This window comes from Carcharhinus amblyrhynchos, chromosome 4, assembly GCF_965287045.1.
Source record: "Carcharhinus amblyrhynchos chromosome 4, sCarAmb.v2.hapA, whole genome shotgun sequence".
Classification (NCBI taxonomy): domain Eukaryota; kingdom Metazoa; phylum Chordata; class Chondrichthyes; order Carcharhiniformes; family Carcharhinidae; genus Carcharhinus; species Carcharhinus amblyrhynchos.
The window spans coordinates 90928367-90950525 of NC_137327.1; the positions used below are offsets into that span (position 1 = coordinate 90928367).

Sequence of the window (22159 nt, forward strand, 5' to 3'; positions counted from 1 at the left end):
CTTTTGTTTAAGAAGGGTAAGGAGGATAATGTAGATAGTTACAGGCTGATGAGCCTTGTGTCAGAAGTAAGGAAATTATTGGAGAAGATTCTTCAAGACAGGATTTATTCTCACTTAGAAATTAGTGGACATGTTAGCGAGAGGCAACTTGGTTTTGTGAAGGGGAGGTCGTGCCTCACTAAATCAAAGAAGTAATGAAGATGATTGAAAGAGGCAGTGGATGTTGTCTACACTAACTTCAGTAAGGCCTTAACAAGGTCCCTCATGGCAGATTGGTACAGAAGGTGAAGTTGCACAAGATCAGAGGTGAGCTGGCAAGTTGCGTACAGAACTGGCTCAGTCATTGAAGTCATGATGTGGAGATGCCGGTGTTGGACTGGGGTAAACACGGTAAGAAGTCTCTCAACACATTTGCTATCAAATAAACCTGTTGGACTTTAACCTAGTGTTGTGAGACTTCTTACTCTGTCATAGAAGACAGAGGGTAGTAGCGGAAGGGTGCATTTCTGAATGGAGAGCTGTGACAGGTAGCATTTTTCAAGGATCAGTGCTGAGATCTTTGTTTGCAATATACACAAATGATTTGGAGGAAAATGTAGCTGATTTGATTAGTAAGCTTGCGGCCGACACAGATTGGTGGATTTGCGGATAGTGATGAGGACTGTCAGAGGATACAGTAGATATAGAGTGATTGGAGACTTGGGCAGAGAGATGGCAAATGGTGTTTAATCCAGACAAATGAGGTAATGCCTAATAAAGATCTAATAAAGATAGGAAATACAGTAAATGGCAGAACCCTTAAGAGCAATGATAGGCAAAGGGATCTAGGTGTACAGGTACACAGGTCACTGAAAGTGGCAAAACAGCTGGCGAAGGTAGTCAAAAAGGCATATGGCATGCTTGTCTTCATCGGCCAGGGCATTGAGTTTAAAAATTGGCAAATTATGTTGCAGCTTTATAGAACCTTAGTTTGACCACATTTGGAATATGGTGTTCAATTCTGGTCGCCGCACTATCAGAAGGATGTGGAGGCTTTGGAGAGGATACAGAAAAGATTTCCAGGATGTTGCCTAGTATGGAGGGCATTAGCTATGAAGAGAGGTTGGAGAAACTTGGTTTGTTTTCACTGGAATGACAGAGATTGAGGAGCAACCTGATAGCCTGCAAGATTGAGGGGCGTGGACAGAGTGGATAGTCAGAAGCTTTTTCCCATGGTGGAAGTGTCAGTTACTAGGGCGCATAAGTTTAAGGTGCGAGGGGCAAGGTTTAAAGGAGATGTATGAGACAAGTTTTTTTTTAAGAGGGTAGTGGGTGCCTGGAACTCCGGGGGTGGTAGTGGAAGCAGATACGATAATGACTTTTAAGGGGCGTCTGGACAGATTCATGAATAGGATGGAATAGAGGGATATGATCCCCAGAAGAGTTGAGGATTTTGGTTCAGTTGGGCCGAACAAAAAGATCTAGGGCTACGTGTTCATAGCACCTTGAAAGTGGAGTCACAGGTGGACAGAGTGGCGAAGAAGGCATTTGGCATGTTTGGTTTCATTGGTCAGAACACTGAATACAGGAGTTGGGACATCTTGTTAAAGTTGTGCAAGACATTGGTAAGGCCACACTTGGAATACTGTGTGCAATTCTGGTCATCTTATTATAGAAAGGATGTTATTAAACAAGAAAAAGTGCAGAAAAGATTTACTGAGATGCTAGCGGGACTTGATAGATGGAGGAGAGGCTGAATAGGCTGGGACCTTTTTTCCTGGAGCATAAGAGGCTGAGGGGTGACCTTACAGAAGTCTATAAAATAATGAGGGGCATAGACAAGATAGATAGTCAATATCTTTTCCCAAAGGTAGGGGAGTCTAAAGCTAGAGGGCATAGGTTTAAGGTGTGTGGAGAGAGATACAGTAGTGTCCAGAGGGGCAATTTTTTCAGAGGGTGGTGAGTGTCTGGAATAAGTTGCCAATGGTGGTAGCAGAGGTGGGTACAATTTTATCTTTTTGAAAAGCATTTAGATAGTTACATGGGTACAATGGGTATAGAAGGATATGGGCTAAATGCGGGCAATTGGGATTAGCTTAGGAGTTTTAAAAAAAATGAGTGGCATGGACAAGTTGGGCTGAAGGGTCAGCTTCCATGCTGTAAACCTCTATGATTCTGACTGTATGGCAACATGGTCAGTGCAGGCCTGGAGGGCTGAAGGGTTTGTTCCTGTGCTGCAATTTTCTTTGTTCTTTATTTTTGATAATCAGCGTTGGCTTTGACAAAGGAGGTCATGCCTAACAAATTTATTAGGATTTTTTGAAAAAAGACCAAGTTTGCGGATGAAGGAAGTTCAGTTGTGTGGGCAAGATAACCTGAGTAATTATAGGTCAATGAGCTTGATATCAATGATCTTGAAATTGTTGGAGATAATGCTTAGGTATAGGATCTGTTTCATTTGGAACTGAATGGTCTTATTAACAACTGACAGCATGATTTTGTATGAGGGAAGTCACGTCTCTAATTTGATTGAGTTTTTTTGAGAAGGTGACAAAAATGATTGAAGGAAGAGCAGTGGATGTTGTCTGCATGGACTTTAGCAAAGCATTTGACAAGTTCCTCATGGCAGGCTGGTGCAAAGCGTTAAATTGTGCAGGATCAAGGGTGAACTAGCTAAATGGATTCAGAGCTGCCTTGGCCATTAAAGACAGAGGGTAGTGGTGGAAGGGTGTTTTTACGAATGGAGGCCTGTGACTAGTGGTGTTCTGCAAGGATCAGTGTTGGAATCTCTGCTGTTATATAAATGACTTGGAAGAAAACATAGCTTGTCTAATTAGCAAATTTGCGGATGATGCCAAGATTGCTGGTGTTGCGGATAGTGATGAAGATTGTCAGAGAATACAGCAGGATATTGATTGGAAAATTGGGCTGACAAATGGTAGATGGAATTTAATCCAGCCAAATGCGAGGTGATGCATTTTGGTAGATCCAATTCAGGTGGGAGATGTAAAATTAATGGCAGATCCATCAGGAACTTAGACGCACAGAGATCTGGGAGTATAAGTCCTCAGATCCTTAAAAGTGGCAGCACAGGTGGAAAACGTAGTGAAGAAAGCATATGGCATGCTTGCCTGCGTTGGCCGTGCCATCGAATATAAAAGTTGGGAAATTGTTACGGTTATATAAAACGTTTGTTAGACTACATTTGGAACACTGTGTCCAATTCTGGTCGCCACATTACCAGAAGGATGTGGAAGCTTTGGAGGGAGTACGGAAAAGTTTTACCAGGATGTTGCCTGGTATGGAGGTTAGTAGCTTTGAAAAGAGATTGAATAAACTAGGATTGTTCCCCCTGGAAAGATGGAGGCTGAAAGGCGACCTGATAGGAGTTTATAAAATTGAGGAGTGTAGATGAGGAGAGCAGTTGGAAGCTTTCTCCTAGGGCAGAAATTACAATTACAAGAGGGTACAAGTTCGAGGTAAAGGGGGGGAACGTTCAATAGGGATGTGTGGGAGATGTTATTTTACACGGAGGATGGTGGGGGCCTGGATTGCACTGCCAAGTGTGATGGTTGAGGCAAACATGTTAGTGACATTTAAGACTTATCTGCCTAGATACATGAACATGATGTGGGTATGCCGGCGTTGGACTGGCGTAAACACAGTAAAAAGTCTGACAACACCAGGTTTTAGTCCAACCTATTTATTTGATAATATTCTCACAAGCTTTCGAGGGGTTACCCTCTTCGTCAGGTGAATGGAGAGTTCTGGCCTCAGACAGAGCATATAAAGCACAGACAGTTTAGAGATTACTGATTAAAATGCGAATCCTTACACCTAACCTGCTGTTCAAGACCTGAAGTGGCTGACAATGTGAGTGGTAGGAGCACTGATCACAGTTTAAAGAGATGTGTATTGTCTCCAGACAGTACAGTAAGTGAGGTTTTGCAAACCCAGGCAAGTCACGGGGGTTACAGATAGTGCGACATGAACCCAAGATCCCTGTTGAGACCGTCCTCATGTGTGCGGAACTTGGCTATCAGTCTCTGCTCAGCGACTCTGCGCTGTCGTGTGTTGTGAAGGCCGCCTTGGAGAATGCTTACCCGAAGGTCAGAGGCTGAATGCCCGTGACCACTGAAGTGTTCGCCAACAGGAAGGGAACAGTCTTGCCTGGTGACTGTCGAGCGATGTTCATTCATCCGTTGTCATAGCGTCTGCATGGTCTCCCCAATGTACCATGCTTCGGGACATCCTTTCTTGCAACGTATCAGGTAGACAATGTTGGCCGAGTTGCAAGAGTATTTACCATGTACCTGGTGGATGGTATTCTCACGTGTGATGATGGTATCCATGTCGATGATCCGGCATGTCTTGCAGAGGTTGCTGTGACAGGGTTGTGTGGTATTGTGGTCACTGTTCTCCTGAAGGCTGGGTAGTTTGCTGCGAACAATGGTCTGTTTGAGGTTGTGTGGTTGTCTGAAAGCAAGAAGTGGGGGTGTGGGGATGGCCCTGGCGAGATGTTCGTCTTCATCAATGATATGTTGAAGACTCTGGAGAAGATGTCGTAGCTTCTCCGCTCCGGGGAAGTACTGGACGACGAAGGGAACTCTGTCCACTGTGTCCCGTGTTTGTCTTCTGAGGAGATCGGTGCGGTTTTTCGCTGTGGCGCATCGAAACTGCCGATCTATGAGTCGAGCACCATATCCTGTTCTTACGAGGGCATCTTTCAGGGTCTGGAGGTGTCTGTCACGATCCTCCTCATCTGAGCAAATCCTGTGTATACGGAGGGCTTGTCCATAGGGAATGGCTTCTTTAACATGTTTAGGGTGGAAACTGGAGAAGTGGAGCATTGTGAGATTGTCTGTGGGCTTGCGGTACAGTGAGGTGCTGAGGTGACCGTCCTTAATGGAGATGCGTGTGTCCAAGAATGCAACTGATTCTGGGGAATAGTCCATGGTGAGTCTGATGGTGGGGTGGAATTTGTTGATATCATCATATAGTTGTTTCAGTGATTGTTCACCATGAGGCCAGAGGAAGAAAATGTCATCGATGTATCTAGTGTACAGCATCGGTTGAAGATTCTGTGCAGTGAAGAAGTCTTGTTCGAACCTGTGCATGAAGATGTTGGCATATTGAGGCGCAAATTTGGTCCCCATGGCTGTTCCATGTGTCTGGATGAAAAACTGGTCGTTGAAGGTGAAGACATTGTGGTCCAGGATAAAGCGGATGAGTTGTAAAATTGCATCTGGAAACTGGCAGTTGTCAGCATTGAGTACTGATGCAGTCGCAGCAATGCCATCGTCGTGGGGGATGTTGGTGTAGAGCGCTGAGACATCCATTGTGACGAGGAGTGTCCCTGGTTCAACTGCTCCATGTGTGCTGAGTTTCAGTAGGAAGTCCGTAGTGTCGCGACAAAAGCTGGGGGTTCTTTGTACAATGGGTTTCAGGATGCCCTCGACGTAGCCGGAGAGGTTCTCTCACAGAGTTCCATTGCCCGATACGATGGGACGGCCAGGTGTGTTTGCCTTGTGAATCTTTGGGAGGCAGTAGAGATCTCCAATGCGGGGAGTACGTGGAATGAGAGCACGGAGGGTGCTCTGAAGGTCCGGATCAAAGGTCTTGATCAGATTGTTGAGTTGACGAGCGTGTTCTTTGGTCGGATCTGTGGGTAATTGTCTGTAGTGTTCCTCATTGTTTAGTTGTCGGTACACTTCTTTACAGTAATCCGTTCTGTTCAGTATGACGATGGCCCCTCCTTTGTCTGCTGGTTTAATGACAATGTTGCGGTTTGTCTTGAGAGCGTGGATGGCGTTGCGTTGTGCTTGGACCACAATGTCTTCACCTTCAACGACCAGTTTTTCATCCAGACACATGGAACAGCCATGGGGACCAAATTTGCGCCTCAATATGCCAACATCTTCATGCACAGGTTCGAACAAGACTTCTTCACTGCACAGAATCTTCAACCGATGCTGTACACTAGATACATCGATGACATTTTCTTCCTCTGGCCTCATGGTGAACAATCACTGAAACAACTATATGATGATATCAACAAATTCCACCCCACCATCAGACTCACCATGGACTATTCCCCAGAATCAGTTGCATTCTTGGACACACGCATCTCCATTAAGGACGGTCACCTCAGCACCTCACTGTACCGCAAGCCCACAGACAATCTCACAATGCTCCACTTCTCCAGTTTCCACCCTAAACATGTTAAAGAAGCCATTCCCTATGGACAAGCCCTCCGTATACACAGGATTTGCTCAGATGAGGAGGATCGTGACAGACACCTCCAGACCCTGAAAGATGCCCTCGTAAGAACAGGATATGGTGCTCGACTCATAGATCGGCAGTTCCGATGCGCCACAGCGAAAAACCGCACCGATCTCCTCAGAAGACAAACACGGGACACAGTGGACAAGTTCCCTTCGTCGTCCAGTACTTCCCCGGAGCGGAGAAGCTACGACATCTTCTCCAGAGTCTTCAACATATCATTGATGAAGACGAACATCTCGCCAGGGCCATCCCCACACCCCCACTTCTTGCTTTCAGACAACCACACAACCTCAAACAGACCATTGTTCGCAGCAAACTACCCAGCCTTCAGGAGAACAGTGACCACAATACCACACAACCCTGTCACAGCAACCTCTGCAAGACATGCCGGATCATCGACATGGATACCATCATCACACGTGAGAATACCATCCACCAGGTACATGGTAAATACTCTTGCAACTCGGCCAACATTGTCTACCTGATATGTTGCAAGAAAGGATGTCCCGAAGCATGGTACATTGGGGAGACCATGCAGACGCTACGACAACGGATGAATGAACATCGCTCGACAGTCACCAAGCAAGACTGTTCCCTTCCTGTTGGCGAACACTTCAGTGGTCACGGGCATTCAGCCTCTGACCTTCGGGTAAGCATTCTCCAAGGCGGCCTTCACAACACACGACAGCGCAGAGTCGCTGAGCAGAGACTGATAGCCAAGTTCCGCACACATGAGGACGGTCTCAACAGGGATCTTGGGTTCATGTCACACTATCTGTAACCCCCGTGACTTGCCTGGGTTTGCAAAACCTCACTTACTGTACTGTCTGGAGACAATACACATCTCTTTAAACTGTGATCAGTGCTCCTACCACTCACATTGTCAGCCACTTCAGGTCTTGAACAGCAGGTTAGGTGTAAGGATTCGCATTTTAATCAGTAATCTCTAAACTGTCTGTGCTTTATATGCTCTGTCTGAGGCCAGAACTCTCCATTCACCTGACGAAGAGGGTAACCCCTCGAAAGCTTGTGAGAATATTATCAAATAAATAGGTTGGACTAAAACCTGGTGTTGTCAGACTTTTTACTGTAGATACATGAACAGGCAGGGAATAGAGGGATACACGCAGTTGGTCTAGATAAGACAACGTAATTGGTGCAGGCATGGTGGGCTATAGGGACTGTTTGTTCTTTGTAGTTTTGCAATCAGTCTGCCACATGGGAGACTGATGACAAAGGTTAAAGCAGATGGATTTTAAGGAAACTTGGTGAGATGGATAGTAATTGGCCAAGTGATATGACACAAAGGATAGTGATAGAAGGCTGGAGGCCGGAGGCCAGAGTCCAGTGGCGTGCCACAAGGATCAAAACGGGGACCCTTGTTATATATATATATGATATTGATGAAAATGTGGAGGGGGTGGGGTGGGTGCGTGGGGATTTAATGTTAAGCAAGTTTGCAGACAATACCAAGATTGGTAGGGTGGTTAATAGTGAAGAAGATGATCGTAGTTTATAGGAAGATATAGATGGATTGGTCAGGTGGACAAAACAGTGGTAGATGATATTTAACCGTAATAAGTGTGGGGCCATGCAATTTGGAAGAAGAAACAAGATGAGGGAGTATTTAATGAATGGCAGGACACTGGGAAGCTCAGAGGAACTGAAAGATCTTGGGGTACTTATTCACAGATCCCTGAAGTCAGCAGAGCATGTGAATAGGATTTGAGCTACAAGGAGAAACTATAAAGATTTAAATTGTTTTGTTCAGAGCAGAGAAGGCCGAAAGGGGACATGATTGAGGGGTATGGACAAGGTGAGTAGGGAGCAGCTGTTTCCACTGGTTGAAGGGTCACTCGAGGGCATAGTTTCAGGGTTAGGGGCAGAGATTCAGAGGAGATTTAAGATAAAACTTGTTCACTGAGGGTGGTGGGAATCTGGAATGTACTTCTTGGGAAGATAGTAGGAGGACTGGAAATCTCAACTTTTAAAAAATATTTGAATGAACCCTTGAAATATCATAACCCATTTAAGAATGTGGGCCAAGAGCAGGCACATGGAATCAGTGCACTTTTAGTGGTGTTTATTGTTGGTACAGACTCAATGGACTGTATGACTTTATAGAAATCATAGAAACCCTACAGTACAGAAAGCGGTCATTCGGCCCATCGAGTCTGAACTGACCACAATCCCACCCAGGCTCTACCCCCATGTCCCTACATATTTTATTTTACTAATCCCTATAACCTAAGCATTTCAGGACCCTAAGGGCCAATCCACTTAACTTGCACATCTTTGGACTGTGGGAGGAAACCAGAGTACCCAGATGAAACCCACACAGACACGAGAAGAATGTCTAAACAGTACACGTAGTAATCCAAGCCGGGAATCAAACCCAGGTCCCTGGAGCTGTGAGGCAGCAGTGCTAACCACTGTGGTACCGTGCTGCCCATAATAAAAAGATAAAATTTACCCTTCAGTTGCTGCAAGTCCCTATGACTATGACTCTTAAGTGGCAGTAGTTCCATGGAGCACAGACCTGTTCTTTCTACGTATGGTAGGAGGACAAATGCAGACAACATTTGTCCTCCTGCCATATGCATCATTGCCCCTATTGCTTGCCACCCATGCTAAGATGATGCAGTCCATAGCTGGACTTTCTAAACCCAGAGCTGCTTGATGGCCGGACAGATACACAGAAAATGGGCACTAAAGAAATTCTCAAGGGTGATTAGTAAGCGGTTTGTATAGACAGTGGCGCTATTTAAACAATTTATTTTAGAATGTTTATTTTGTGAAGGCATTTATTGTGGCTAAATGAATGCTGAGATGTTTGGTGACAGGAACGGTAAAGTGAAAATATTGGTGAATGGAGAATTGAGGTTGTGGTTACTTGTGTCACACTTTGAATTCTTTGTGGTCAGCCCATCCGATAAATGACTGTTTAGGTTATTCCCTCCCTTCCTGTAACTTTAGTATCTGTTCCTCTTCCTCCTCCCTCCCTCCCAGTGCTCCTGCTCCTCAACTGTACTTCAGTTAGCTGGTGGCAAAAGTTATCTCTAATTATAAAGTTGTGCAGCAGGACATGCAGGATCACAGACCTTTCCTGCTCTGAATACTGTAGCACTTCTCCAGTGTAATACGAACATTATTCTGTTGCATTTTGTGAGGCAGCATGTGTGTTTTTATGCATGATGCACTTGCATTGGCTATGCATTAAAGTTGTCAGTCATACCATCACTGAATAGCCTCTTTCACCCTGTAGCCACTCTTCAGTTTACTGCGCTAAGTCGAATTTAGCTGGCAGAGTAGACTATTATGATTGAACTAAGCATCGGCTGCATAATTTGCTGCCCATGGTCACACACCAACTGGACCTGGAGAGAATATAATTGGTTTTCTTTCCACTACAGAGAAAATTGATATGCATTACCAGCAAATTAATGTGTGTAGTCAGTAGCACTTGCACCTTGCAAGGGAAGCATGTAATGCTACACAAGCAACGTGATCACTCCAACTGGCAAAACAGAATGAAATGTAGTTGGCTTTCATTACATATTGTGACTCAGTGACCTACCATATGCAACAGTGGGTGACAGACAGCAAGATGTTGTAAATATCTCTAAAGCCAGGAAGGAGCCAGCTGCAAAAAAAAAAGTTACTTGCTACGGTTACATTCTCGGACACTTGGAATGTGATCCATGTCCTGTTCTGAAGTTGTAGTTGTGGCTACAGCAATTGGCCAGTTTCACTGAAACTGTTCTTATTGAAAAGCAGACGTCATGCATATTTCTCCTTGCTGAGATTCACATTGGACAATTGTTCCGTAAACACCCCAGATGGAAAGGGGCTTCCTCCTGAGAACGCTTTTCTTTGTCGTTGTTCTCTTTTCTCTCGCAGCTTGTCCTGCCCTGTTTGCCTTCTGTTCATTCTGAGTCATGCTGTATTCCAAGGGGAATGCCTACCATGATGCACATGTCTTAAGAACAATTAGTTTGTGCAGAAGCCATCAAGTCAGGGCCAACTCACCTTTAGTACCTTTAGCAGCACCACACCTTTAGATTTCTGCAGTTTTAAATATTGGTATAAAGCACCAAATATTTGTGGACCAAAGTAACTGTCGTAAGAATTGAACAGGCAACTAATCTATAAGTAGTCAATTACACTTTTAAATATCGGGGGTGGGGGGAGGGTCCTGCTGTTGGATGTGTACTTCAGTTATGAGGTTGAGCGTATTGGCTTGCTAACTGAACTCCAAAATGTTATCAAATCAGCATTTTACTTGGATTATGTGATCTGCCTATTATGTGTATTTCCAACCACCATTCATTATGTCTGCCAATGCCTGAAATGACATACCCCAGAAATGCGGACTTGCATCACAGAGACCATTTTGGAGTTCTAAGTGCATTCATAGCATCCAGAAGAGAAGTATAAATCTCAATTTTTTGCACTAACTTTATTTTCTAGGGGGAAAAGAGTCATACAACACCATTAATGTTTCTATATTCTTAAACTGACTTTTCAACAGGTGATCATCCAGCTCCCTTTTTAAGTGCACCAGGTAACGCTAAGTCAAATATTTTCGCTGGGAATCTGTCCTAAGAGGAAAACTTTTTCTAAAATCTAACTGTTTGCTTTTGAGACTTGTGAAGTTTTAATTTGTCATCACTTGTCCTATAATTAATGTAGATTTTTTTGCTTCCTTCTAATGTGGTGTTTTGTTTCCAGGCAACAATTGGAATTGATTTCCTGTCGAAAACAATGTATTTGGAAGATCGGACGGTGAGTATGGTCACATTTATAGCTAATAAGAGTACTTGTGCTTTCATCTTGTGTATACACACACTTTAGCCTTAAGTTTGGTTGAAAGGCATTGGTTGTTTCATGGGGAATGCTCAATGAATGATTCTGGATTTCTTCTTCAGCAGAGCCAGTCAGCAGGACGGGAATAAAATTAAAATGTGTGAAATCTTTAATTTTACAGATTATGGCAATTGCCTGCTGAATCTGCCTGTGTTGAGGCAGATATATTTCCTTGTCCTCTGAACTACTGCTGAAATATTCCAGAATCTGTTATTTTTAATCAAAATAATAAATTGAAACCATTTACAGGTTATGAGCTGGTGTTCGATGCAAGTGAATTTTTCTTGTGATTGAAATTTGATTGTCGAGAAGTACTACATGAGTTGCATTAATTCTGCATTAAGAAAACTGGCTGTATTGAAGGGAAATTACTCTGTTACAGTTTGTTTATCAGAGTATTAGAAAGGGTTTTGCAATTATTAGGTTGTTAATTTTGTACACTACTGTGAATCATAACACCATAATACCCTTGTCTTTTTTTTCTCCTGAAGATATTATCCCATACTAGTGTGTGATTTCATTAACACTAGTTGCCTTCAAGTATCTTGTTCAACTAGGCATGTTTCGTGAGCATAAATGGTGAATAGGATATTCATGTAAAGTAGAACTCCTAAGAGCCTGGTGTTTTCACCTAATTTTGAGACATGATATCCAGCATAGGAAAACGGGTTACAGATTGTAGGGTACAGGAACATGGGATCCATCTTAGTTTCTCTTTCACCTAGCCTGAGTACCAACCACTGAGACAGGTTGTGTAACATCTGTCATGATCCTGGTTGAGATGAGTTAATTTGCAACTGAAAAATCCATTGCTATACAACATGTGCATCTTTCAACTAAATTGAGTCTCAAAAACACTCTTTGGTTTTCTTTGAATAATTATCAGCAGATAGCTGCACTAAAATGCTCCAGTCTTGTTACTTTTATCTATGATGTATTACCTGCAGTCAAATAAACTAGACGTTAAAGTGGGTGAGAGGTATTAAAATAATCAGGAATTTTGCTCCTGATTTTTTTTTTAATGCAAATATCTACATGTGAGACTGGAGCTGGTTACTCGTGTAAAAATTGAGTAGTTCTGAAGCAGGTTCATTTACTCCTGACTCCCCAGGCCATATTTATTAATCTGAATATGACTTCATTTGGTTGCTCAGATTAGGGAAGACTAAGGAAAGCTTTGATACACCTGAAATTGCCTACTTAAATCCTAAGCTGACATGATGCTCTGTCCATTGATGCAATGAGTGGCACAGTGGTGAGCACGGTACCAGGGGCCCAGGTTTGATTCCCAGCTTGGGTCACTGTCTGCTTAGAGTTTGCATGTTCTCTCTGTGTCTGCGCATGTTTCCTCCGGGTGCTCCAGTTTCCTCCCACACTCCAAGATGTGCTGGTTAGGTGCATTGGCCATGCTAAATTCTCCCTCAGTGTACCCAAACAGGTGCAGGAATGTGGTACTTGGGGGATTTTCACAACAACTTAATTGCAGTCTTAAGGTAAGCCTACCTATGACACTAAATAAATAAACTTTAAAATAATAAACGCAGTGTTGTATATGGAGCAGTGCAACCTCTTTTACAGAAGTGTAATGGAATACTCTCCACTTGCCTGAATGAGTACAGCTCCAACAACACTCAAGAACCTCAACACCATCCAGGACAAAACAGTGTGCTTGATTCCTACCACCTTCACAAACATTCAGTCCCTTCACCACCAAGTATAGTGGCAGCCATGTATGCCATCTGCAAGATGCACTGCAGGAACTTGCTGAAGTTCATTAGTCTGAACCTTTCAAATCCATGACCACTGCCATCTAGAAGAGCTAGAACGACAGATACCTCACGATACCATCATCTGGAAATCCTCCTGCAGGCCATTCACCATCCTGACTTGGAAATATATCACCATTTCTTCACTGTCACTGGGTCAAAATCTTGGCACTCCACAAAAGTACTGTGGGTATACGTACACCTTGTGGATTGCAGCAGTTCAAGAAGGCAGCTCACACCACCACCTCAAGGGCAAGTAGGGATGGACAATAAATACTGGTCTAGTCAGCGATGCCCATATCCCATTATTAAAAAATAAAATTTTTTAAACCTACCATTAAGCAGGAAATTGCGAGGCATCTTGAAGGGAATTGCTTGATAGGGCGGACGCAACCAAGATTGGGGGAAAGGCAAATTGTGCGGAGGGTGTGGAGAGTCTGCAGAAGGATCTAGATAGGCTGGGCGAATGGGCCAGGAAATGGCAAATGGAATTTAATGTTGGCAAGTGTGAGGTGGTCCACTTTGGTAGGAAGAATGGTAGGAAGGACTATTACTTACGTGGCGAAAAACTGCAGCAGGCGACGGTGCAGAGGGACCTCGGGGTCCTTGTGCATGAGTCGCAAAAACCCAGCTTGCAGGTGCAGCAGGTGGTCAGGAAGGCGAATGGGATGCTGGCCTTCATAGCGAGGGGGATTGAATATAAAAGTAGGGAGGTCTTGCTGCAGCTGTATAGGGCATTGGTGAGGCCGCAGCTGGAGTACTGTGTGCAGTTTTGGGCGCCGCACCTGCGCAAGGATATTTTGGCCCTGGAGGGAGTGCAGAGGAGGTTTACTAGGCTGATACCGGAGTTGAGGGGATTGAGCTATGAGGAGAGGCTGAATAAACTAGGCTTGTACTCGTTAGAGTTTAGAAGAATGAGGGGAGATCTCATTGAGACGTATAAGATGATGAATGGGATGGATAGGATAGAGTGGAGAGACTCTTCCCGCTCAAAAAAGACAGTAGGACTAGGGGGCACAGCCTCAAGATAAAGGGGAGGCGGTTTAGAACGGAGTTGAGGAGGAACTTCTTCACTCAAAGGGTGGTGAATCTCTGGAATTCTCTGCCCGTTGAAGTGGTGGAGGCTGCCTCGCTAAATATTTTTAAGAAGCGGGTTGATGGGTTCTTGATAAGAGAGGGGATTAAGGGTTATGGGGAGAGGGCGGGAAAGTGGAACTGAGCCACAACAGATCAGCCATGATCTTATTGAATGGCGGGGCAGGCTCGAAGGGCTAGATGGCCTACTCCTGCTCCTATTTCTTATGTTCTTATGTTCATAATGAAGGTATGCATCATTTCAACAAGAATTGGTAGATCATTTCCCTTTTCATTTCTGAATAATCTTTTGAAATTGCTTGTTTCCCTGAATGTACAGGTAAGTTCTCCATTTAAAAATTCCTAAGGGAGAAAATGTTTTTGATGCTCCTGCTTTTGATCTCAGAACTCAGATATCTGACTCCCACTGAACATCTAACCCATAGCTAAGCACCACAGTTGAAGTTCCAATTTTTAAGCCAATCATAATGGCAATAACCTTTTGTGTTTAGAATTACTATTTATATAAATAGGAAGCAAGAGTTCACGGCAAATATCCCATTGAAACACCATATTCTGTCAGTTCGAATTACACGTGTTTATCCCCAATGACTGTCTTCTCTTACTGTCCCAACACCAAGTATATTTGCTACAATTCTTTTACTGTCTTAAATTTTGAGGTGGTCTTGTGGCATCTTCTGAAGTAATTTCTTCTCACTATGAAATTCTCTTCCCCAGAGAGCAATGGAGCATGGGTCACTGAATATGTTCAAGGCTGAATTATCTAAATTTGGGTGTCAGGGATTAAAACAATCAGGAAAATTGAGTTGAGGCCACAATCAGATCAGCCATGATCTTATAGAATGACTGACTAAAATTGGTTTGAATGTCCTATGCCTATTTTTTTTATGACCCATCAAATTCCACTTTTCAAGACACAGCCTATTTCCTCAAAAATTCAGTTAACTCAAATACAGCCTGCATTATACAAGTTCAGTCTGACTGCCTTTAATTAGCCCTTTTCCAGCCTTCATTAAGTTCTGTCCATGTTATGCACATCAGAGGTGTAACTGCTGCTGATACAAAACCCCACTTGATGTGATTGTGGGTCAGATAGGATATCCAAGCTGTGGCAAACCTACTTTTGGAATTAGCAGTAATTTTTAACCTTAGAAGTTTGTCCATAATCAAGATTAAGACAAATAATTTATTCTCTTTTTTTCTTTTTTTTGAATAACAGTGTGACATTTTCAACTCTTGTCCTTTGACGCAATTCTCATTTTAAAATTCTTTAACCTGTTCTTCCAACATCTTATCCCCAATTTATTCAGAATTCTTGGATGCATACCATTTAGGGCAGGATAATTTTCCTGATCTTTAATGGACAAGAATTTCAGTTCCCAGTGTTGCCTGGAGTTGTAGCTAAATTTCCATTAAATTCCTCCATTTTGTGTTGCCTCCAGTTCTCCAATAATTCATTTTTGTATTTTCCTTGCTGTAATCAACTTTTGCTAAGTGCACTAATTTACATATCTGCAAAACTCCCAGCTTCTTATTTGTTATTTTATTCTCTTATTAATTCCTAGCAGCGAGAACATGACCACATTTCCCCTCCTTGGTACTTTGAGAAGGTGATGGTGGACACACAATTTAGCTGCAGCAATTTTATGAAGTTGGTGTGCTCATAGTGGCATCAGCTCTGAATTTGCTCTGAAGTAACACTCAAGTTTCAAACCAAAAATTTTACATGTCCCTTCAATTTTTAACTTGCTCTTTTTTTAAAGAACTGTCACCCAATCTTATCTGTGTATTCTCATTATGCTCTGCCCTTAGTTCAATGTTTGTCCCTACTGTCTACATGATTCACCACACTTGCTTGCAATTACCTGCTCTCACCACAGTGGCAGATCTATAAACTACCTGGAAGAGTGAGATCCCAAAGGCTGCTAACAAAGTTTCCCACTCACCCTTCCACACATTATAGAACACTACAGCACAAACAGGCCCTTCGGCCCACAAGTTGCGCCGATCACATCAACACCTACCAATCCACAGACCAATCAACGCGGGTTGATGGGTTTTTAATAGGAGAGGGGATTAAGGGTTATGGGGAGAGGGCGGGAAAGTGGAACTGAGCAGCGACAGATCAGCCATGATCTTATTGAATGGCGGGGCAGGCTCGAAGGGCTGGATGGCCTACTCCTGCTCCTATTTCTTATGTTCTTCTTATGTTCTTCAATCTATAACCCCCAATCCCACTAAATCCCATATACTCATCCAGAAGTCTTTTAAAAGACCCCAGCGAGTTTGCCTCCACCACCACTGACGGCAGCCGATTCCATTCACTCACCACCCACTGAGTGAAAAACTTACCCCTAACATCACTTCTGTACTTGCCTCCCCGCACCTTAAATCTGTGTCCTCTCGTAGCGACCATTTCAACCCGGGGAAATAGCCTCTGAGAATCCACCCTATCTATTCCTCTCAACGTTTTATAAACCTCTATCAGGTCGCCTCTCAACCTTCGTCTCTCCAGGGAGAAGAGTCCCAGCTCCCTCAACCTATCTTCATAAGGCATGCCTCCCAATCCAGGCAACATCCTTGTAAATCTCCTCTGTACCCTTTCAATAGCTTCTACGTCCTTCCTATAGTGAGGCGACCAGAATTGCGCATAGTACTCCAAGTGAGGCCTGACAAGGGTCTTATAAAGTTGCAGCATTACCTCCCGACTCCTAAACTCAATCCCTCGATTAATGAAGGCCAGTACACCATACGCCTTCTTGACCACATCCTCCACTTGCGAGGCCGATTTAAGAGACCTGTGGACCCGGACCCCAAGATCCTTCTGCTCTTCAACACTACTAAGACTCCTGCCCTTGATAGTGTACTCGTTCATCCCATTGGTCCTGCCAAAATGGACGACTACACATTTATCCGCGTTGAAGTCCATCTGCCACTTCTCCGCCCAGTCCTGCATCCTATTTATGTCCTGCTGCAACTTCTGACATCCTTCCAGACCATCCACAACACCACCGACCTTCGTGTCATCAGCGAACTTACTAACCCATCCCTCCACTTCCTCATCTAGGTCATTTCTGAAAATGACAAACAGCAAGGGTCCTAGAACAGATCCCTGGGGCACTCCACTGGTGACTGACCTCCATGCAGAAAAAGCCCCATCCACAACCACACTCTGCCTTCTGCAGGCAAGCCAGTTCTGGATCCACAAGGCCAAAGCCCCTTGGACCCCATGCCCTCTCACCTTCTCAAGAAGTCTTGCATGGGGGACCTTATCAAACGCCTTGCTGAAGTCCATGTACACCACGTCCACTGCACTTCCTTCGTCAATGTGTTCAGTCACATTTTCGAAAAACTCAACTAGGCTCGTAAGGCACGACCTGCCCTTGACAAAACCATGCTGACTATTTCTGATCATGCCAAACCTCTCCAAATGCTTGTAAATCTTGTCCCTCAGAAGCCTCTCCATCAACTTACCAACCACTGAGGTCAGACTCACCGGTCGGTAATTTCCTGGGCTATCACTGTTCCCTTTCTTGAAAATAGGAACCACACCCGCAATCCTGCAATCTTCCGGAACCTCTCCCGTCTCCATTGACGACACAGCGATCATCGCCAGGGGCTCTGCAATCACCTCCCTCACCTCCCACAGTAACCTGGGGTACATCTCATCTAGTCCCGGCGACTTATCTATCTTGATAGAATTCAAAAGTTCTAACACATCCTCTTCCTTAATATCCACATACTCAATCTTTTCCATCTGCTGCAAATCTGTGGCAAAATCTCCCAGATCAGTTTCCACCGTGAATACTGAGACAAAGTACTCATTAAGCACCTCTGCCATTTCTTCTGGTTCCACACAGACCTTTCCCCCTTCACCTTTTATAGGTCCTATCCCTTCTCTTCTCATCCTTTTACTTTTCACGTATTTATAGAAGGCCTTGGAATTCTCCTTAATCTTACCCGCCAAGGCCTTCTCATGACCCCTTCTGGCTCTCCTAATTTCCCTTTTAAGCTTAATTATATACAATTTATTCAGAGAAATCATAACTGTTTAAAAGAGGGCCTACTCTTTACAGTGAAATTAAACATTGTCAAGTTAATGCCACCCTTCCTTTAGTTTTTTGAGTGTACTTATGTAGAACATTTGTTAACATGGTCTGTCTGTATCGAGAAATGTGAACTTGCCTGGATAGCTTGTGGCGCTTCAGCTATTTATTGCACTAACTATTGGAGGTAAATTTTGAAGATTATCCATTCTCCCACTAGCATTGTATTTGATATTACTTGTCTTAGCTTTATTACAATTTATTTCCTTTTTTACTGCCTGGAAGAACTTTTGGGTAATGTTGTGCTTTGTAGCCTCTGGGCCAAATGTGTAAACTTGCAGCTCACAAGGCAGGTATGATTGCCTGAACGTGTGCTGCCCTGAAGCCAGCTACCAAAATTTGTTAAGGCTGACACAAGAATGTAATTCATGGAGAATTAATTTCCTGTTTTGTCAGCTAGAACATCTAATCTCCGCATCGTACTCAAGATCCCTATCTAAGGGAACTGTTGGTACAAAAACCAGAGAAGGGTGTAATTGAAACCAGTGTCCCCTCAGCACAGTTTGCTATTTTTCGGCCAGTTAATGAAATATAAGCTGCATCTCATCTCTTGCAAGATCTACTATTTGAATTTTTGTAGGTGAAGGTGGTTGGTTTAGCAGGTGCCTTGGAGAGTTTGGAACCTTCTATGGGGATTTTCATAATGTAGGTTCATTACAAGAACATCCCCCAATTGTCCAAGAATAGAATAACTTTGGGTGTTTTTGTGATATCCTCCCAAAGTCTAGTGTTTGAGATGTTGTCAGTGATTAAATTATGAATAAGTTTGAGAATTGTGTGGTAATACTGCTTGTTACACTGCTGATGGTTAGTACCACAGATGATAAGATACAGATTTGACTTCCATTTCAATTCCCAATCTGAACCGTACCAAACAAAGGAGACTATAGTTGAGGAACTATTAACAATACACTTTTATTATTTGCCAATTATTGGACAGTGAACATTAGGTAAAGAGGGTATTAGCTGAGGCCTGGACACATCAGTTGGTTGTTTTGGTAGCTTACAGAGCTGCTTAAGATATATCCAGGGGAAAACTGGGGATGAGTTCTCCTCATTCATTTGCACGTTCTGTAAAAAGATTCTTTGCTTTTCCAGCTCAAGGGCCATTTGTGGCATGAAGACAGAGGCTATTGTTGGTCTCCTCCATTGAGCCAAACAACTACTAGTTTACAAGAGAGCTAAAATTGTCATGATTATACTTCTGGTTGCTATCTAGTATTCCCTAATGGATAGTGCCTGTGTGACAGTTGAAGGAGGACAAAATTGTGCTCAGCTCTGATGCTTTTATGATTGAATATTGTGTTGGAATTGGCTATCTTGATTAACAGTATTACGAATGTCACTTGGATAAGTCCAGAGAGTAGCCAACATCTGTGGAATTGTAGCCCAGGATGTGTTTGCATTTTCAGGAGAGGGCATGAGAAAACTCCTAAAATACCAATGATTCTCCTTATTGAATGACTGGATGCCTTGCTGAACTTTATCTGAGATTCATTGACTAGGTGTATGTAGCGGAATAGGGTCCAATTCTGCTTTAGCACATTCATGAGAGGACGAAGGAAGGGAAATCCATTTATTTCATTACCTATGTTTTTACCGGAATGTACAAACTTGTTGTGGAGGTTGTGCTGGGTTTGTAAAATACCATTCTGCTTTTCAGGTTTTTAGGTTCCCTGCATTTTTCGTTTTGTTTACTTTACCGTTCAGTGTATTTTTCCTGTGTTGTTTTCCCATTTGGTTTTTCCCCTCTGCTCCTCCACCCCCAGATCAGACTCCAGCTGTGGGACACCGCAGGCCAGGAGCGATTCCGCAGCCTCATTCCCAGCTACATCCGTGACTCGGCTGCTGCTGTTGTAGTGTTTGATATTACAAGTAGGTATTCGGTGTATGTGCGTTTTGATTCCAGTACAATCTGTACTCTTAATAAAACAATATATGGACTATCTGTCAATTAACGCACTATTTTGTTCAAAGTAACCACTCAGGTTCATAGGTTTTGAGGCAATATTAATAAAATGCCTTTTTGTGTGGCTACTTGCTGGTGTAACTTACTGAACAAATTTTTCCTTTAAGGTGAAGATTAATGCAACTGGGAATGGAACATGTTTAACTTGCACCCATTGACATCATCAGGCAGCCCCAGAGGTTCATAGTACACCTTAGTGCAAAGCTTTCTCTGAATTCCTTCAGAAGCTAGGTCTAATCTGATATAGAATTATGTGTCACTCACTCTTGTACCCCCTGGTAGAATGCCCATTTTGCATCTTGCACAGATGGCATATCTTCCAATTGCCAAAAATTGAGATTTTTGAGTTTATCCACAATTTAAATATTATTTGAATAGTTATGTATTTAGCCTCAGCAGTGTTGTAGAACTGCAGAGCCGTTGTATATTACTGTACTCAAAGCAACTCTTAGCAGCTACTAGAGAGAAATGAGACAGTTCTAGTGTTTGCATTCAATTCTTTATCTCATATCACATTGATGCAGCTGCTTGTTAGAGGACTGCTGTTTTCTTTCTTTTTCTTGTAGTTCCATCCAAAACTGATTTAATTCTGCAATATTTCTGAGACCTGGAATAGAAAGGATTGAAGCTGAGATTATCTCCCTTGTGTTATCAAATAAGTACTATTTAAAGGGTCACTTGCATCGAAAATATTTCCTATAATGCAACCCAAACAGGATGAATTTCAGTCATCCTAAAGAAAATTGACTGGAATGTGTTCTTATCAGGTGAACCGTTTAAAGCATATAGTAGCAGACGTATACAAGGGAGTTTCACAACACTTACACAATTGAGTTCAAAAGGTAGTGTGTCTGAACCTTTAAAATGTGTAATGTGTACTGAACTAGCTTGTGACTGTCACTTTGCCACACTTGCATGCCATTATTTAAATCGCAGCTATGACAGCAACAGTTTCAAGTTATCAACTTAATTTTCTGCCTGCTGTTGCAGGGATGCACAAATTAAATTCTTATATAATTACATAATTGACACCTGATAAGACAATTCCATGTGTTTCAGGAAAGTTACCAATGATCTTTTTAAAAAAAAAACGTTACTGAATTGTCATGGGATGCAGATGCAAGTTTCATTCTGCAGGCCTGAGATGAGATTGATGTAAAATGCTTGTTGAGCTTTTCAGACTTTCTAACTAAATCCAATTATCATGAAACACAATAGTGGAGACTCTGACCTGCTCCCAGTGAGTGGCATTCTGCTGTGCTGATTGAAATTGGTCCTTGATCCTGTCATTTTCCCCTTGCCTTTTCTCTCTCTCTCTCTCTGCTGTCCTGGACCTGGTCTCTGCAGGTTCGACTGCAGCTCTGGGATACAGCCGGCCAAGAGCGATTCCGCAGTCTGATTCCCAGCTACATCCGTGACTCCACTATTGCTGTTGTAGTCTATGATATTACAAGTGAGTGCAAATTCCTGCTAATTCTTTCTCATACTCCACTATGTTCCTGTGCATGACACACTTCTGTTTATCACAGCTAGTCTAAGCTCTTACTAATATCCATAATAGAATATAGTTAGGAACGCCACTACATCCCCTGTGATGTAAAGATGGAATTACTGTAAGTGATGCCATAGTGCTGCATATGACAATGAATTCAGAGTGCAACATCCCATTCCTCTTTGATCCTGAAATGTAATGATTGGTGACTTTGCTGTGTCCATTCTAAAATATGGCTGTTTTTGCAAGAAGAAACCTTGCAGAGTTGTTTGTCCACTCCCTGCACCAAAGGAGATGAATGTTTGAAAGTGGGTGTCTGAAAATAAGTGTGTATATTAAAATATGCTTATAATAGGTTTTAGAACATTGTGGACAGACCCCCATTTTATCCCTTATGTGCACTTGATCCCAAATTAATGCACTTGATTTTGCATTTCATGGATATCTGGTCTGTTGTTTGGGGCCAATAATTAATGGGCTTGAACTTCCCGGGAGTGGCAATCGGAGTCGAATTGCCACTCTACTGTTTTCCTATCTGAAACTTTTTTGATCCTATCTTGCCCAACTTTCCAACTTAGGCCAGCTAAGATCCAGGCAATGC

At 43.0% G+C, this 22159-nt stretch overlaps 1 protein-coding gene across 2 annotated transcripts in view; it reads left to right on the forward strand.

The window, feature by feature from the left end:
- Nucleotides 1–22159, forward strand: part of rab41 (RAB41, member RAS oncogene family) — a 46541-nt gene that overhangs the window by 11486 nt on the left and 12896 nt on the right. Inside the window, exons 3-4 of one of the 2 annotated variants that reach the window (XM_080187523.1) lie at nt 10996–11049; nt 19867–19972. In XM_080187523.1, the coding sequence (XP_080043649.1) occupies nt 10996–11049; nt 19867–19972 (160 nt within the window). Of the gene's footprint in view, nt 1–10995; nt 11050–19866; nt 19973–21413; nt 21520–22159 lie in introns of both variants that reach the window. The other variant, XM_080187524.1, reaches the window with a different exon arrangement.